General features: G+C 44.5%; 1 protein-coding gene across 1 annotated transcript; it reads left to right on the plus strand.

Annotated features, from left to right (window-relative positions):
* The first annotated feature begins 16,584 nt into the window (after window positions 1-16,584).
* LOC125718409 (S-antigen protein-like) lies at window positions 16,585-17,133 on the plus strand. The gene has a single exon (XM_048992262.1). The coding sequence runs from the start codon at window positions 16,585-16,587 to the stop codon at window positions 17,131-17,133; it is 549 nt and encodes a 182-aa protein (XP_048848219.1).
* The last annotated feature ends 268 nt before the right edge of the window (window positions 17,134-17,401 follow it).

Raw genomic sequence — 17,401 nt, forward strand, 5'->3', positions numbered from 1 at the left:
GTACAAGCACATATTGTGCTTCAGCCAACCTTGTTGCCTTTGTTCTTACTGGCAGGAGTTGTGCTCTTACACTGGTATATATATTTTTTAGTTGAGCAAAATTTTTGTTCCACTCATTTCTCAATTTATGGGACGTCAATCCTGCTTCTAGGAGCCTGTTATGAATTGTCCAAGCAGTGCACTTCACACCTGCACTTAAGGATTTCCATTCTTTCTGAAGGTCACTTGAAGTCATCCTTTGAATCATGAGAAACATCCAGATATGCTGACGATCTCTTCTGGCATTAGAAAGTCACTTCTGCTCTTTAGCTGGCTGGTTTCTGGTCGTTCCCAGTGACTCTTGCTTCACATTGTTCTTGTGAACTGCTGTCTTTTTCAGCCTGGAAGCAGACTCTTTAACCCCAAAATCTTGCTCATCTGTGTATATGTGTGTCTATCTCATGGAGAGCATGATGGGATAGGTGAAAGATACCCGGTCCTCCCACAGGAACAGGATGGCACTCCATCCTGGGTTATTCCCTACCTTGTGTTCTAAGCTTCTGGGATAGGCTCCACACCCCTCTGACCCTACATACTGTAGGATAATGGATGGATGGATTGGTGAATAGGCTTGGCTTCATAGGATCTGCTTTGCTGTTGCATTCGCTGTGAAGATAACCATGCATACCTCGTTGTTCCTAAATACCACCCCCCTGGGATGGGGCCTGGGCTGTGCCTTCTTGCTGGGCTGAGCCACCTCGATGGGGATCTGCATCATGGCTGGAGAGAGAGGGAGCTCTGATTTGGTGTTTTTGAATGGAAGCCCCCCCCCCAGCCCCGCTAACCCTGGACACTGACAGAAGGAAATCCAATAAGCAATAGACAGGTTCTCATTTCAGAGTCTGAAAGCCTATCTGGTTTGTGCAACAGGTTTTTGAAGTGGATGGGATTATGAGTGGAAGAGTAATTACTCAAGATCCCTCCTTCATGTTGTGCAAAGGAATCTGGGGGAAGGTCAGATGTTATACATAACTATACCAATTGACTACTGTGATAGGTCTTTTATGTTCACCTTTAATTAAAATACATTGGAACACAGTATATGTGGTTTGTCATCCATGGTTTCAGTTATCTGCAGTTTACTGTGGTCCGAAAAAAAAAAAAAAAACCAATAATTCCAGAATCGGTTTATAAGTCTCAGACTACAGGTGAAGCGAGTACTGTATTTTAGGCAGTGAGTATCCATAAGAGGTTAAGATATTTTTCTCGTTACAGGTTATGTACAGGTACTTGATAAAATATTTTTCATTGTAAAATGTGTAACAGAAGCCCGTGTTTTTTCATTGTTTCCTCATAGTTTGAGGGGGATAAAATGATGGTTTTCATTGCTCAGTCATTCCTTGATATATGATATTTTTTGCATTGCTGTGTATTTTCTCGAGGATTAGGCTGAAGTGTCAGAATTCCTTTCATTTGCGAGAGTACAGTACTGTATAATACTATGCAATGTACTTTATTACTGTAATTTATGTATGTCCATGAAAGTAATTTTACATATGGGGTCTGTGGATAGTTTGCTGTTATTCATGGTTTCAGCTATCCGTGGTAGATCATTGAACTTATCCCCTGCAGGGGTGGCTACTGTACTCAGCTTTACAGCTGGACATATGGATTAATTAAGTTGGACAAATGTGAGGTATAAGGGCTGGATTCTACATTACGAAGTTGCTGTTCCGTCTCTGTCCAGTTGCTAATTTATACTATAGAGAAGTTACGTAAATGCTACGTCGTCATTCGCTATTGGTTGCTATGCTCTTCAGCTGCCGTTGCTTCTTCCATTTTGGTCTCCATTCACAAACTGATCATCTTATTCCCAAATGTCCAAGCATTGTTTAATAATCTCACAGTTGGGTATAAGTGCCACGTTTCCATGACAACCTCCAAACGATTTTGTGATGGCTCCCAAAGTCTTGTATTAGCCTGAGGATTAGCGGCATTGTGCTGCTCCAGCCGAGGTCCAGCTGTACAGGTCCTAACTACAAACGTCTTTCCTTATCTTAAATTTGGACTCCAACTAAGATCTTGGATACCCAGATCCCAGCATGACCACTTTCATCTCGTTTCTGTTTCTGACTGTGGGGAAACCAGTTTTGCCACTACTGGTGGATGGTCCCCAGTGAATAGCTCTGCATAGCTCGGAGGTCACAATGCAGGGTCAGCCAATGCAGCGCCCCTGGAGCTGGGGGTTAAGGGCCTTGCTAAGGACCCACGGACATGTGACTATCCTGAATACAAACGTATTACCGAAAACAGATTAAAAGGCCAGCTTGTGTTCTAGTTTTTGTTACAGTCTACTATGCACATGCTGTAACCTTGATGTTAGACGTAATGATTATTCATTAAGGCTCATAAATTTTCTGCCTGTCTGGCCAAGTCGGTTGGTTATTGTGTGTAAGCCGCGCATCTTATTTGTTAACCTGGGAAATTTCAAATATGGCTTTGCTTCAGTGGCAGGCTGGGTGGGCAAGTCCCCCTCTTCACTGTCAGATCACGGATTGAGAGATGGCTGCCAGTGACCTCTGATCCCTGGCACATCAACAGGAGCATCTACAAACGCTTGACAGGTTTTGGTTCTATCTGCCAGGGGTGTAATTAATTGCAGCAATCAAATTACTGTCTGGGGGAGTGGGAGGGGCTTTCACAATAGTGACCAAAAGAGCTTGGCTAGACCACATTCAATATCCTGGCTGTCTTGTTCTGAATGCATTGGATTGATTAAAGAGATTAATCTTCCTCGGGACGTTCTGCTTGTGTGGTTTTTGTTGGGAAGCTTCCTCACTGCACCAGTGCAAATGTGCATCACTGCAGATGATGCATCTAAATATTTCATATAATCCACAGAAATATAAGAACCGCTCGAGCCACGGCATGTGGTCGAGAAGAACACGCATCTTGTATTGGAGGGGTACCTGCTTGCGTTCAGAAAAATGCAAAACTGTGCCTAATAATCTCTGCTTTCTAACAAAAGTAAAACTGTCTGCATTGATTAGAAATTCAGTCTCTCAGCCCTGTTTATGTTGCCTTTTCAAATGGTCTTTTATGAGCAGTAAAATAAAAATCTTCAGTTTTACTTTGTTAAATTGTAAACGGGCAAACCTATAAGATGTGGCACTATCAGCAGTGTAGAAAATCTACAATTTAGAAAATCTGGCTTGTATGCTGTTCCTGTCTGCCATGATGATGCACAGCCTTAACGCCTTAATGCCTTGTCCTTGGTCTGAGTGCCCTGTGTAAAATTACTGATGTGACCAAACCTTTTACAAGTCCAATGTCTAGTCCAATGAATTTGGTATGGTTAACTAGGTTATGTCAGAAGGGTATCTCACCTCTTGCAGTATTTTGAATCTGCTTTTGGATTCTTATCCACTCTGCTACTAGCATAATCCTGCTGTGCCGTACTTGTGAATTATCACTTATTGAACCTTGCGTCAAGTATGCAGCCATTGGTCCTGGGTACTGCATGACCCTACCCATGGACCGCAAAAGGACCTGAAAAGGACCTAGTAATGGGTGGAGTACCCTTATCAGTATTAATGGCCAAATGAAGCTTCATGAACTACTTACCATATTTTATGACCCCCACTAGATGGTGCTCTCTGTTCAAAAAAGGGCATAAAGCATGTCCCAAAGCAAACCAAGAGCACCATCTAGTGGGATCAAAAAATACAGCAGATGGTTCATGAAGTTTCATTTGGCCATCACTACTTATCATACCCTGCCTCTCCTCGTATTAAAGTGTCTGCTAAATATATGTGATATTCTCTCCAATCTGTGCTTCTTGATATCTCACCTCACCACATCCTTGGGCAATGATAATAATTTCGGCTTTTAATCGCAATATGTCCTTATGGTTCAGCTTTAGAAACTGGACCAAAATGACAGTCTTAGCACTTATGCACTTACAGTAGATGAACATTAAAACATTCATGGTCTCGTAGACAGGCACTAGCTGGGAGACATCTACAGTCAAAATGTGCATAGATGTTGTGCAAGTTAAAACCACGAGATTCTCTGGTCCAATAATATTCTCTTTCCAAAGGACAGTCTGGGAAATGGCAGGATGTAGGAGAGCTGTTCTTTAGTTTTAAACTAGGTACAACAAACACACATAGGTCTGTTTTGTTTTTCCATACTCTCCCTCTTCTAATTTTGTGTCTAATGGTCCAGGTAAAAATGTGATGTAGAATTCTGACTCTGAAATGCCATGAAATATGTGGTGCCAGAGTCATTCTGGTGGAAAAGTGTTAGTCGTTATGGACAGGGAATTCGGCCCTGTGGTGTTGCAAAATAGCCGAAATGTGCTTCTCGAAATGTGTGTTTCTCATGTTTAAACACATCCTGGAGGTCATCATTCTGCATTCTGGGCTCTGGCATGGTTGATATGGGGCCTCTCCATTTCATTAAGGGAAGAAAAGAAAGGAGCAGCTATTTTAGATTTTTTTGTGTGTTTGTTTGTTAGTGAAATTTCCTATTGGCTGTTAGTGCCAATGGAATCAGCCCCTCTGGCACTTAACCAAATCTCTTTTGTTTTGGCTTGGCATCTAGTGTTTTCGTACGTAATCAGGAATATTATTTTTCAAACTGGCAGAAATCGAAATGTATTATTTTGGTTTTCAGCTGAGGCTGAAAGGCAGACAAGAATGGCATTTTCTTTTGCTAGGGGGTGTTTACGGAGAGGTTGAATCCCGGAAATTTCTGCTGCCTCATGGCAGGTTATAAACCTTATCATTTTAAAACTATTTCATCTGTCGCTGGATACGTGTGTCATCTTGTTTCCATGATCTGGGCATGATTCATCACTTAAGTTTGTTTTGAAGTAAAAAAAAAAATCAGTTATTATAAATCTTGATGTACAGAATTACGATATAACACTGTTTATTGCGCTTCAAAGTGTTACGATCAGCTCCAGCCTGCCCGGTACCCTTCCAGTGAGGGCCAGCAGGTGGCGCTGCTGGTTCTCCCGCACCCTCCTTCCCAACCTGGCCAGTACTATTAATTGTCCATATCTGGCCCTCCTTACCCCCTTGTTATTCAGGTATATAAATGCTTCATGTCCTGGGTTGCCCAGTCCAATGGTTATCTCATGTACCATTTGGTTGTTTAACCATCCTGTAGATGCCTGTAACCCAACAGGGTAAATTACGAAGAGCCGGGTCCCATTCTGTAGTTGCCTGTACCCCAACAGGATAACTTACGAAGAGCTGGGTCTCATCCTGTAGTTGCCTGTACCCCAACAGTGTAAATTACGAAGAGCTGGGTCTCATCCTGTAGTTGCCCTTACCCCAAATAAAGTTTCCCAACAGGGTAAATTACAAAGAGCTGGGTCCCATCTTCGGTCACCCGCCGACAAAAGACAGAACAGACTGCAGGTCAGTCATAATGTTTGTGGAGTAAGAAATAAAAGTAATACTTTATAATGCCCTAATAGGGCAAAGGTTGTACTTTGCATATGGGCTGTTCCATGGCATCGGGATGCATTGTGGGTAGTTATGAGGTGTGACAGCATGCCAGATGCCTGGTCTTAATCAGACTTCTCTGCTTCTGCCACGTTGTTTGGCTGGGGCTGGATTCTTTTATTTGTTCATGGCAGAGGTGAAAAGTTCAGGTCCAGAAAGTACAAATCCAGACCAAGGATTTGTTTCAACCAACCAGGTGAGTACTCTGTGACTCTTTATACTCAACTGGTTGGTTGACACAAAACCTTGGTCTGGATTTGTACTTTATGGACCTGAACTATCCACCTCTGCTTCATGGCAGGCAATTCACTGGCTACGACGTCCCTGGCGTGGGATGAGCTCCTGTGACTTGGCAGGTAAATAATACTGGGCAAGTCCATGCAAGTAGGGGTGTCAGATATCCTGCAGATCCTCCCTCCATCCCAAATCAATAAGAGTGTTGCGTATGTTATATTATGAATCTGTGCGTTATTGGCACCAATTCGCGTGAGGATGAAAACTGTAGTCTCATGCCAGACCAAAATCTTTATTATTCTAAATTTTATTTTAAACTCTGGGGCGGCATGGTGGTGCAGTGGTTAGCACTGTTGCCTCACACCTCTGGGACCCGGGTTCGAGTCTCTGCCTGGGTCACATGTGTGTGGAGTTTGCATGTTCTCCCCATGTCGTCGTGGGGTTTCTCCGGTTTCCCCCCACAGTCCAAAGACATGCTGAGGCTAATTGGAGTCGCTAAATTGCCCGTAGGTGTGCATGTGTGAGTGACTGGTGTGTGAGTGTGCCCTCCGATGGGCTGGCCCCCCATCCTGGGTTGTTCCCTGCCTCGTGCCCATTACTTACGGGATAGGCTCCGGACCCCCCGCAACCCAGTAGGATAAGCGGTTTGGAAAATGTATGGATTTTAAAATCTTTCTTACATCACCTCCTTTCACGATGTTGCATGTGTCCATTGTGATGTCAGAATATAAATAAAACATTTCAGCCGCCGCGCCCCCCATGTCAACTCCTTCAGTGCCGAACCCACACTAAGGCTTCCTGATCAATTAGCCCCACCTATGGTTTTCACAGAGCAGATGGACAGAACGTTTGCCTAGAAAATATATTTGCATCTGCCCTGCCCTACTGTATTTGTGCAGATGGCGTAATTAGAATCGGGCTACTCTGGTGATAATGCATCAATTGCGCTGCATTTAACTTTCTAATGCTCTGGATGCAGTTTATTTTTAATTGGTATGAATTGATTTTTTTTGTGCTGATATGACATAATTGTGATACAATGGTCCCCTCATTTTCCTTTAAGATAAAAAAACATATATTTTACTCCTTTTGCACAAAAACACATGTGCTTTGTCAACTGTGAAAGTGCGAAACATGGTTTGACGCTTCAATTCAGGCTCTAACCAAGTCTCTCACGTGTTACACCCGCTCAGCAATGTACCCAGTAGGTCTCATAGGATACTGAATTACCAAAAGCACCCATTGTGTTCAAATTACTGGGAGTGAAAGTGAGTCGTCATTCTTGGCACAGTGTTCATCTTTTTCTTGCCATTTTCAGTCAGTTTACTTTTTCGGAAACGGGGCCGTTCTCTGACATCTTGTGGAATAACTTACGAATTAGTTGGTTTAATTTTTCTGGGACCTATTGGACATATTGCATGTTACAATACGTTTCTAATTGAAACACCAGCCAATCTCAAACAACTACCTAGCATTTTGTGTGAATGCCTTAGTTTATAATGATGGGGGAGGAGGGGGGCATTGATGAAAACAACTATTCCTTTAATGAATCCACCATTGTCGGCATCTCAGACGGTTATTTATGTATCTCCTGAAAATGACTTTCAGATGTCTAATTGCCTGTCACACTGTAAATGTCACTCCCAAAGGAACTGCAAAAATCTGGGAAGGCTTATTAAAAATTAAACGCTGGTCATTAAGGCCCCTATAAATACCAACGGGACTAGAGGGGCCGACTCTGTTCACCTTCCCCAGCAGGGAAGGAATGGCTCCGGACCACCCCCTGTTCATTAGCCATGATTTTGACAGTAAAAGTCCTGACATAAAAAGGCAGCTTATCTAACTGCTAGTTGGTCGCCACTGGCCTGCATGCTATGTACTCACAGCAGGGGGCGCCAAAACACATCTATAGTGCTCCCGTAATAGCAATAACTTCTGCCCGGCCATTAGAAGGTGTTGCTCATAGCTTGTGACTTACAGGAATCATGCCACATACCGTAATGTTGGTGTATATCTACTTTGGAGCAATAATGTATGTAATGCTTCTGGCAGCTGGTTTGGGTTAAAACTTATTGCGTGTACACACTAGGAAAAGTATGGCTCTGCTGTAAAATGCAAATCTACGATACGGAAAAGTTAAGAAAAAATCACCTCAAGCAGTATCTTTTTATTTCTCTGGCTGCTATAGCTATAAGGTCAGCAGTGCTTATGGAACTGGACTAGAGTCCGTTGTCGCCACTTCCGTGCGTGGATAGAACTTCCCTGGACTTATTTGTGTGTGTAGCGTACCTGTTCATTGCTTGTGTAACCAACCTAGCTGCAAGACTAGGCCAGTGAACTCCAAACAAAATAAATAAGGTGACAGAGTTCTGTGTTGGGAGAGAAAAACAGCTACATTTAAGTAACAGTGCTTCTCTGCAGGATTTACTCAAGATGAACTTCCTTCCCAGGATTATTGGGTGGACTCGTGGTCCAGTGACCCCCATTGGAAGGGAGTCTGAACTAATACATGACAAATATGAATGTGGATAAACATGGAGAAGAGAAGCAAGGAGAAAATAAGGAAAAGAAATACATATATACACATGCATACATATTGTCATGACCTGCGCGTCCTGTCCTCGTGTGTGCCACGCCCCCTGGTCATCCACGTGTGCTTCCCCGATTGTGCCCAGCTGTTTCCTGTGATTTAGGCTTGTTTTGTGTATGTCTGTCCACGTCTTCCTTTGTTGCCAAGATCCATCATTGATGTTTTGTACTGTCTTCCTCGTTCCCTTTAAGAAACCCCCGTGTCTGGATTCTCGACTGTCAGCCTCGTCCTTGCTTGCTGCCTGCCTGTCCGACGGACAGCGATCTTAACAGAATGACTTATCTTTATTTCTCTTTGCTGTTCGTAATTAGACTGTTGGACAAAGGACTGGTTTTTAGGCAAGTTTGAATCATAATTTTGTTAACAAGATTCACATTGTAAGCTGAAAAAATGCATTATGTGCAAAGTAGAAGGACCATTGGAACAATTTAAACATGTTAGAGCCTAGAACAGCCCGGAATGAATATATTTGTAGTTGTTTTTTCCTCATACCTCCACTAGATGGCACTGCTTTGTATGTTTAATTATATTGCATCTATTTATTTAGGGTTTTTACCCAAAGCATCCTTATTGCAGGTGATGTTAAGGGGCCAACACTGAACACAGGATTTGAACCAACAACCTTCCAATCACGGGACCTGAATGGGTGTCAGTCCATTGCAAGGTACATAATCTTTGATAGATACAAGTAAGGTATGAGTTAACCCCTTAAAAACATAAGAACATACGAAATTCACAAACGAGAGGAGCCCATCAAGTTTGTTTGGGGAGAATTTAACTAATAGGTCAGAGTTGTTCAAATCTTATCTAGCTCTGATTTAAAGGAACCCATCCCGACCTGTTAGAATCTTATATACCTGGATCATGTCCCCCCTTAATTTCCTTTGCACAAGGCTAAACAGATTCAGCTCAACTAACCTCTCCTCATAAGACATTCTTCTAAGACCAGGAATCAGTCTTGTAGCCCTATGTTGAACCTTTTCCAAAGCAGCAATGTCCTTTTTAAGGTAAGGTGACCAAATCTGCACACAATATTTTCGGTGGGGTCTTACCAAGGAATTATATAATCATAGCGTCACCTCCCTTGACTTAAACTCCACACACCTAGAGATGTAACCCAACATCCTATTGGCCATTTTTATTGCTTCCCTACACTAGCGAGAGTGGGACATGGAAGCATCAACATACACTCCGAGGTCTTTCTCATAATCAACTACCTTTATTTCAGTGGAACCCATAAAATATCCATCCATCCATCCATTTTCCAAACCGCTTATCCTATTGGGTCGCGGGGGGTCCGGAGCCTATCCCGGAAGCAATGGGCATGAGGCTGGGAACAACCCAGGATGGGGGGCCAGCCCATCGCAGGGCACATTCACACACCATTCACTCTCACATGCATTCCTACGGGCAATTCAGCAAGGGTGTCAATATCATTAATGTAAATTAGGAACAAAACTGGTCCTAATTTGAACCCCACTATGAACGCAGGCCCACTGTGACATTTTGCCTATAATACCCACTGCTTCCTGTATTTTATCCAGTTTTCGATCCAAGCTGCTACAGTTCATAAACTTGTGAGGGACATCAAGGCCTTCTGGAAATCTAAGTAGATCACATCTTAGGCCTTTTTGTGATCAGCTTCTCTTGCAGCTTCCTCAAAGAACTCAAGTAAATTAGTTAAACAAGATCTACCTCTCCTAAACACATGTTGGCTATCCCTCGGAATGTTATTTGAATCCAGGTAATCTACCATTCCAGTTATGCAAGTTAAACTGATTGGCCTATAGTTTGCTGGATTACTTCTATACCCTTTTTTGAATATGGGCATTATATTAGCAGGCTTCTAATCAGAAGGTACCACACCAGCAGATAACGGATTCTGGAATAGTAACGTTACAGGTTATCTAATAATATCCCTCATCTCTTTTAAAACTACAGGTAAGATGCCATCAGGGCCCTGCGATTTATTTATTTTGAGCTTAGTACCATATCAGCTATATTGGTCATAGATGACGCTGTATTTGTACTAAATGGTGGCATGTTCTCTACTGTGAACACCCGTGTAAAATAATCATTAAACTCATTTACTATATCAATATCATTTTCCATTATACAGTAAGACCCTTACTATCCTGCAGATTAGTGATTTCAGCGTTTAGAGCTCTTTTGGAGTTAAAATATTGGAAGAAACATTTAATGTCATCCTTACATTGTCAGCCTGCAATGCAATCTTCCTTTCTTCATTCCTCTTAGCGAATCTAATGTTATTTTTTAATTCAACCTGTAGGCTTAGATACTCCTGCTTTATTTTGAAATCGTTATTTAATTTCCATTTGTGGAAGAGAGCCATTTTCCTCCTGACTTTATTCTTAATTCCCGCTGTAAACCACCTTGGCTGAAGTTTCCTAGATTTAGTTTTGCTGGAAACAGGTATGAAGTCCTCTTGCACTTGCAACAATATGCTTTTAAAAAATTCCCAGGCCTCTTCAACCGTTTTGCTGTTTAACTCCATCCAGTTTACAGTTTCTAGTTTCAGTCACATACCATTAAAGTTAGCCTTCCTAACATTGTATACTTTTGTTTTGAACTTTGCGCTTCGGACATTAAAATTAACCTCGAATTTAACCATGCTATGATCACTACCGTACAAAACCTGTAATTTTCCAATCCTGTCCTGGTTATTAGAGAAAACAAGACCAAGAAGGGCTTCTCCCCTGGTAGGGCTATTAACAAACTGAGTAAAAAAACAATCCCGTACTAATTCCACCATTTCAAGTTCATTTACGGAAGAGCCAGAGACTGTGTCCCACTGTAATCCAGGTAAATTAAAATCACCCATAACCATCACATCATTTTTGTTACTCATAATCCTGATATCGTCATATAACATTCTGCTTTCCTCTGCAGCTACATTAGGTGCTCTATAGCAAACACCGACAATTAGGCCATTTCAGTTTTTAGCATCTAGTTTTATCCATACAGCTTCTGTACTTTTATGTTTATCAGTGAGCTCCCTTGCTTGCAAGTTCTTTTACGTATACTGCAACACCACCTCCCTTCCTGCCTATCCGGTCTCTACGGAACAACGTATAACCATCCATATTATATTCTCCTCCATCACTGTCGCTCATCCATGTTTAAGTTATTCCTATAATGTCATAAGAGTCTGATGAAATTAAAGCCTCTATATCATGAATTTTGTTTCTAATACTCCTAGCATTTAGATACAGACCGCAAAGGGTAGGCCTTTTGCAGTGCCCATTTTTAATAGTAATTGGGGCTTTCCGTCTCCCTCCACCTATATTCATAACTAACCTCCTGCAGAACTTCTATCGGGCCTTTTTGGCCTGTGGGACTCCAGACGCAGCTGACAGGTACCGGCAGGTCAAGCGGGATGCGGCTTTGGCGGTTCCTGAGGCAAAGACTCGGGTGTGGGAGGAGTTTGATGAGGCCATGGAGAACGACTTCCGGACGGCTTCGAGGAGATTCTGGTCCACCATCCGGCGGCTCCGGGCGGGAAAGCGGTGCAGCATCAACACTATTTATGGTGGGGATGGTGCGCTGCTGACCTCAACTCGAGACGTTTTGGGTCGGTGGAAGGAATACTTCGAAGACCTCCTCAATCCCACCGACACGCCTTCCGATATGGAAGCAGAGTTTGGGGACTTGAGGGTGGACTCGCCTATTTCTGGGGCGGAGGTCACTGAGGTGGTCAAAAAGCTCCTTGGTGGCCGGGCCCCCCCGGGGGTGGATGAGATTCGCCCGAAGTTCCTCAAGGCTCTGGATGCTATGGGGCTGTCCTGGCTGACACGCATCTGCCAGTCCGGCATTGCGTGGACATTGGGGGCAGTGCCTCTGGACTGGCAGACCGGGGTGGTGGTCCCCCTCTTTAAGAAAGGGGACCGGAGGGTGTGCTCCAACTATAGGGGGATCCCTGGTAAGGTCTATTCGGGGGTCCTGGAGAGGAGTGTCCGCTGGATTGTCGAACCCTGGATTCAGGAGGAGCAGTGTGGTTTTCGCCTTGGCCGTGGAACAGTGGACCAGCTCTATACTCTCAGCAGGGTTTTGGAGGGTTCATGGGAGTTTGCCCGACCAGTCTACATGTGTTTTGTGGACTTGGAGAGGGCATTCGACTCGGGGAGTCCTGTGGGGAGTGCTCCGGGAGTATGGGGTAGCGGGTTTCCTTTTAAGGGCAGTTCGGTCCCTGTATGACGGTGCCAGAGCCTGGTCCGCATGGGCGGCAATAAGTCGGACTTGTTTCCGGTGAGGGTTGGACTCCGTTAGGGCTGCCCTTTGTCACCGATTCTGTTCATAGCTTTAATGGACAGAATTTCTAGGTGCAGCCAGGGCGTTGAGGGTGTCCGGTTTGGTGACCTCAGGATTAGGTCTCTGCTTTTTGCGGATGATGTGGTTCTGTTGGCCTCACCGGACCGTGACCTTCAGCTCTCACTGGAGCAGTTCGCAGCCGAGTGTGAAGCGGCTGGGATGAGAATCAGCACCTCCAAATCCGAGACCATGGTTCTCAGCCGGAAAAGGGTAGAATGCTCTCTCCGGGTTGGCGATGGGGGCCTCCCCCAAGTGGAGGAGTTTAAGTATCTTGGGATCTTGTTCACGAGTGGGGGAACGATGGAACGGGAGGTCGACAGGCAGATCGGTGCGGCGTCAGCAGTCATGTGGGTGCTGCATCGGTCTGTCATGGTGAAGAGAGAGCTGAGCCAAAAGGCAAAGCTCTCGATTTACCAGTCGATCTACGTTCCTACCCTCACCTATGGTCATGAGCTATGGTTAGTGACCGAAAGAACGAGATCGCGGGTGCAAGCGGCCGAAATGAGTTTCCTCCGCAGGGTGGCTGGGCTCTCCCTTAGAGATAGGGTGAGGAGTTCAGTCATTCGGGAGGGACTCAGAGTAGAGCCGCTGCTCCTCTGCATCGAGAGGAGCCAGATGAGGTGGCTCGGGCATCTGATTGGGATGCCTCCGGGACGCCTCCCTGGGGAGGTGTTCCGGGCATGTCCCACTGGGAGGAGACCCCGGGGAAGACCCAAGACACGCTGGAGAGACTATGTCTCCCGGCTGGCCTGGGAACGCCTCGGGATCCCCCCAGAGGAGCCGGATGTAGTGGCCAGGGAGGGAGAAGTCTGGGCTTCCCTGCTGAGACTGCTGCTCCTGCAACCCGACCCCGGATTAAGCGAATATGATGGATGGATGGATATCAGTTTTAGTCTAAGATGGACCCATATAATTAACATGCTGTTCTGTTTGTGTGTTAAAATAGCCTTAAAGTACCTTACAACTGGTAACAAAATACATATGTAAAAGGAAATATTGTGACTATACATTTTGAAGGCTTGAATCTGTTCTCATTTAAATATTTTCACATCCTTAACACAAAGGTTACTTAAATCATCTTACACATTTAACCTGTCAGCTATTGTAGACCTCATAGGCTTGCAGTAATAATGATTGCTCCGCCTGGGAAAACAACATGGCTCTTTCCTTCCATTCTTATCCAGCATAGATTAACAAGGCTGCCTTTTATAATCGAATGGCATGAGCCTCGCTTGTCAGACCTGGCTTGAATTAGCGGAAATGTAATACAGTTTTGTTCGTTGAACTCAATGAGCCTGAAATGAACTGTTAGCCTCGCTTGAGTTAGCCTATTTCAAATATTAAGGTAATGTCATTATTACCAAGTTCTCTTTGTGGAACACCACCCAGGACAAGCTACTTTTCCTAGGGATGTCTATGCTGTTTAAGTAGCAGGCTATGGAGCAGCCTAGAGTCACCTATGATGATAACAGCTTGCAGGACACTTAAGCCTTTCTTACTGTGGCGAGTGGTGGGATGCAATACTGCCAAATAGTACCAAACAATGGTACCAATAGCCACAAGTTAGCCCGACTACGCCACCCCAGGTATTACACCTAGAGAAAGTTCAATCCCCCTACCCCCGGGCAAAGGCACACTGGTCTGTTCACCATAGAAGCGGAGAGACGTTGTTCCAAACACACAATTTTTATTAAAAAGTAAAACCATGAAAGGAGTAGTCCGTCAATCGGAACACCATCGGCTTGAAATACCGCCCGCGTATCAACAGCCACTTCTTGCCAGTTTAAAACTGGGCGCTGGAACCTACGACAGCACAGCCGACCAGCAAGGATCATCCGGTCACAGGTGGGAAGGGAAAAAGATACAACTGCAAAACCACAATAAATCACGCAAAACCCCCAAAAAAACACTGCAGTCTAAAAAAAGGAAAAAACAAAACCATTGATACACAATAAGGACATTACTTATTCAACACATGACACCAAATACCAAAGAAAACAAACATAATACAATTAAAACAAAAGCAAAACACAGACCTTTGAAAAGCGCCCCTGACACCCGCTCTCACGCATGTGGACGCACACCCCCCAGCTAAGGATCCGCTGACGAATCAGCCTGCTATAGGCTTGACAGAGTACAAGACAAACCGAAAACGCGAAACCATGCGAGCGTCACTAAACAGCCGCAATAAGGCAGAGCAGCAGTGGTTCCACGTAAGATGAAGCAGCAGTCACCGCCGCGCCGGCGCACACGGGACCCTCGGGAGAGACCCAGCCGTATTAATCCCAGCGTCAGGCGTCCTATCGCAGCTTGTAACATTCACCGTCCAAGGGCCAAACACACCGGCGTAAAATGTCCCGCCAACTAGTCCGCGGACAAACAGGGAATCCAGCAATTGAAATGACCACCGATAAGGAGCATAGAGCGTCTGTGCTGAGGTAACCCTTATAGTCCGAACGCCCTCTCCTATTGGCCAGTCCCCTCCAGAACTTAATTGGGTACACACCTCGTTTCCTCCTCCTGCTACATTACAAATCAGGATCAATGCAATTGTACTTGCAGCTGCACTTTATACTTTGAGAACAGTAATGCCTAATTATCATTGATTCACTGCACAATTGCGTGTCTGTTGTCTTTATTGCTTCTACTGTTTTTTTAGGGTGCGGCTGCATGAGTAAGAATTACGATGCATATGCTGCACATGGTAAATAAAAGGTCTAAAATATTTTATTATTACGAAACTGATGTTTAAAATAACTGCCTGATTTACAGCACAACTGGTCAAACTGAATGCATGCTGAATTGTAGTTTGGTAACGTTCCCTAATATTGCTTTGCATTTCTTACGTTACCCAAGCCACTTAAAAATCATTTGCTGACAGGTGTCACGATCCGGTGAACGCGGGTAATACGCACGGGCAGGCAGATGGACAGGAAGCAGGCAAGGTACGGGGAAAACGGGGATTTAATGAAAATACGGGGAGAAGGAAACATCGGACGCCAACTAACATCAATGACAGACAAGGAGTACAGCCACGACTGAGACTTAAATACACCAGACGAAGCAAAAAATAACAAGACACAGCTGGGTACGATCAGGGAATCACACGTGGGTAATCAGGGGCGTGGTACACACGAGGAGCGTACGAGCTGGGCATGACAACGGGTCTGTCTGTGGTCCTATAAAAGGAAAGATTTAATTGTTCATTTCACAATGTTGCAAATACTAATTTAAATATACGGTTTATAATGAATGATATGTAAGTGTTTAATTAAGTGATTAATGGTATTTGATATTTTTTGGTAGCACGGTTACTTATGCCTGTTGTGCTGACGGTCTCCACAGATATGAAATTTTCACCCTGCCCCTAGGGCACCTGGTACCCCTGAATCATCCATCCATCCATTCATAAATGCTTATGCTGGTTAGTGTCACAAATTGAAGGTTTCATAACATCCAAAATTCAGGTGTCTTTCATATTCAAGCACAGAAATTCCAGGAGTCCGTCTGACAGGGGAATGAAGATACACCTGCATTTTTTCTGACCAGTTGCTGAATGACACCCAGATGGTGACAGTAACCGCCTTTTCAGAGGCTGAATCTGGTCCCTCCTCCTCCTAACTTACAGGGCAGAGCGGTAATGATGTATGGACAGTATATGGTAATGCAACTCTAGGGGGCGCTGGCCATGGGCTCTGCTGCTATTGGTTTCTATAATTACTATAATTATACTTGGACAGGAGGATGGGTGAAGACTGCATGAATATTAAATATCCAGCTTTTTATGGTTGCCCCCTACACTCCCATAGTTTGAGTTACCCAGACAACACTGGGTTTGAGTCCCAGAGTGGCAGGGGTTCAAATACCCTTGCAGGAGTACCAGAGTGGTTCTCCCCTAAAGAGACCAGAGAAGGTGGTCTACAGTCTCCTACAGAGATGAGAGAGGGTGGTCTAAAGTCCCCTAAAGAGACCAGAGAAGGTGGTCTACAGTCTCCTATAGAGATGAGAGAGGGTGGTCTAAAGTCCCCTAAAGAGACCAGAGAAGGTGGTCTACAGTCTCCTACAGAGATGAGAGAGGGTGGTCTAAAGTCCCCTAAAGAGACCAGAGAAGGTGGTCTACAGTCTCCTATAGAGATGAGAGAGGCTGGTCTAAAGTCCCCTAAAGAGACCAGAGAAGGTGGTCTACAGTCTCCTATAGAGATGAGAGAGGCTGGTCTAAAGTCCCCTAAAGAGACCAGAGAAGGTGGTCTACAGTCTCCTATAGAGATGAGAGAGGGTGGTCTAAAGTCCCCTAAAGAGACCAGAGAAGGTGGTCTACAGTCTCCTACAGAGATGAGAGAGGGTGGTCTAAAGTCCCCTAAAGAGACCAGAGAAGGTGGTCTACAGTCTCCTACAGAGATGAGAGAGGGTGGTCTAAAGTCCCCTAAAGAGACCAGAGAAGGTGGTCTACAGTCTCCTACAGAGATGAGAGAGTGTGGTCTTTAAGGTCAGTACTAAGTTTGTAGGTGGTTAAATGTCTGTTTTAAATTTCTGGAAAGCACTTTGTAAACCCTGTGCTATATAAATATTGATTAATTGATTGATAGTTTGTGTCGAAGTGGCTGGACTCCAAAAGTATCCCATAAGCAGCTACACCTGCATGTCAATGGCCCCCACAACCAGCTGCATGCAGAGCCCAAGACCATCAGGACACAAGAAGCTCAGAATGGTGACCACAATCCCTGGGGTGACCCTCTGTGTCCTACCCTTGATC

This window comes from Brienomyrus brachyistius, chromosome 22 (genome assembly GCF_023856365.1).
Source record: "Brienomyrus brachyistius isolate T26 chromosome 22, BBRACH_0.4, whole genome shotgun sequence".
In the NCBI taxonomy this organism is placed as follows: Eukaryota; Metazoa; Chordata; class Actinopteri; order Osteoglossiformes; family Mormyridae; genus Brienomyrus; species Brienomyrus brachyistius.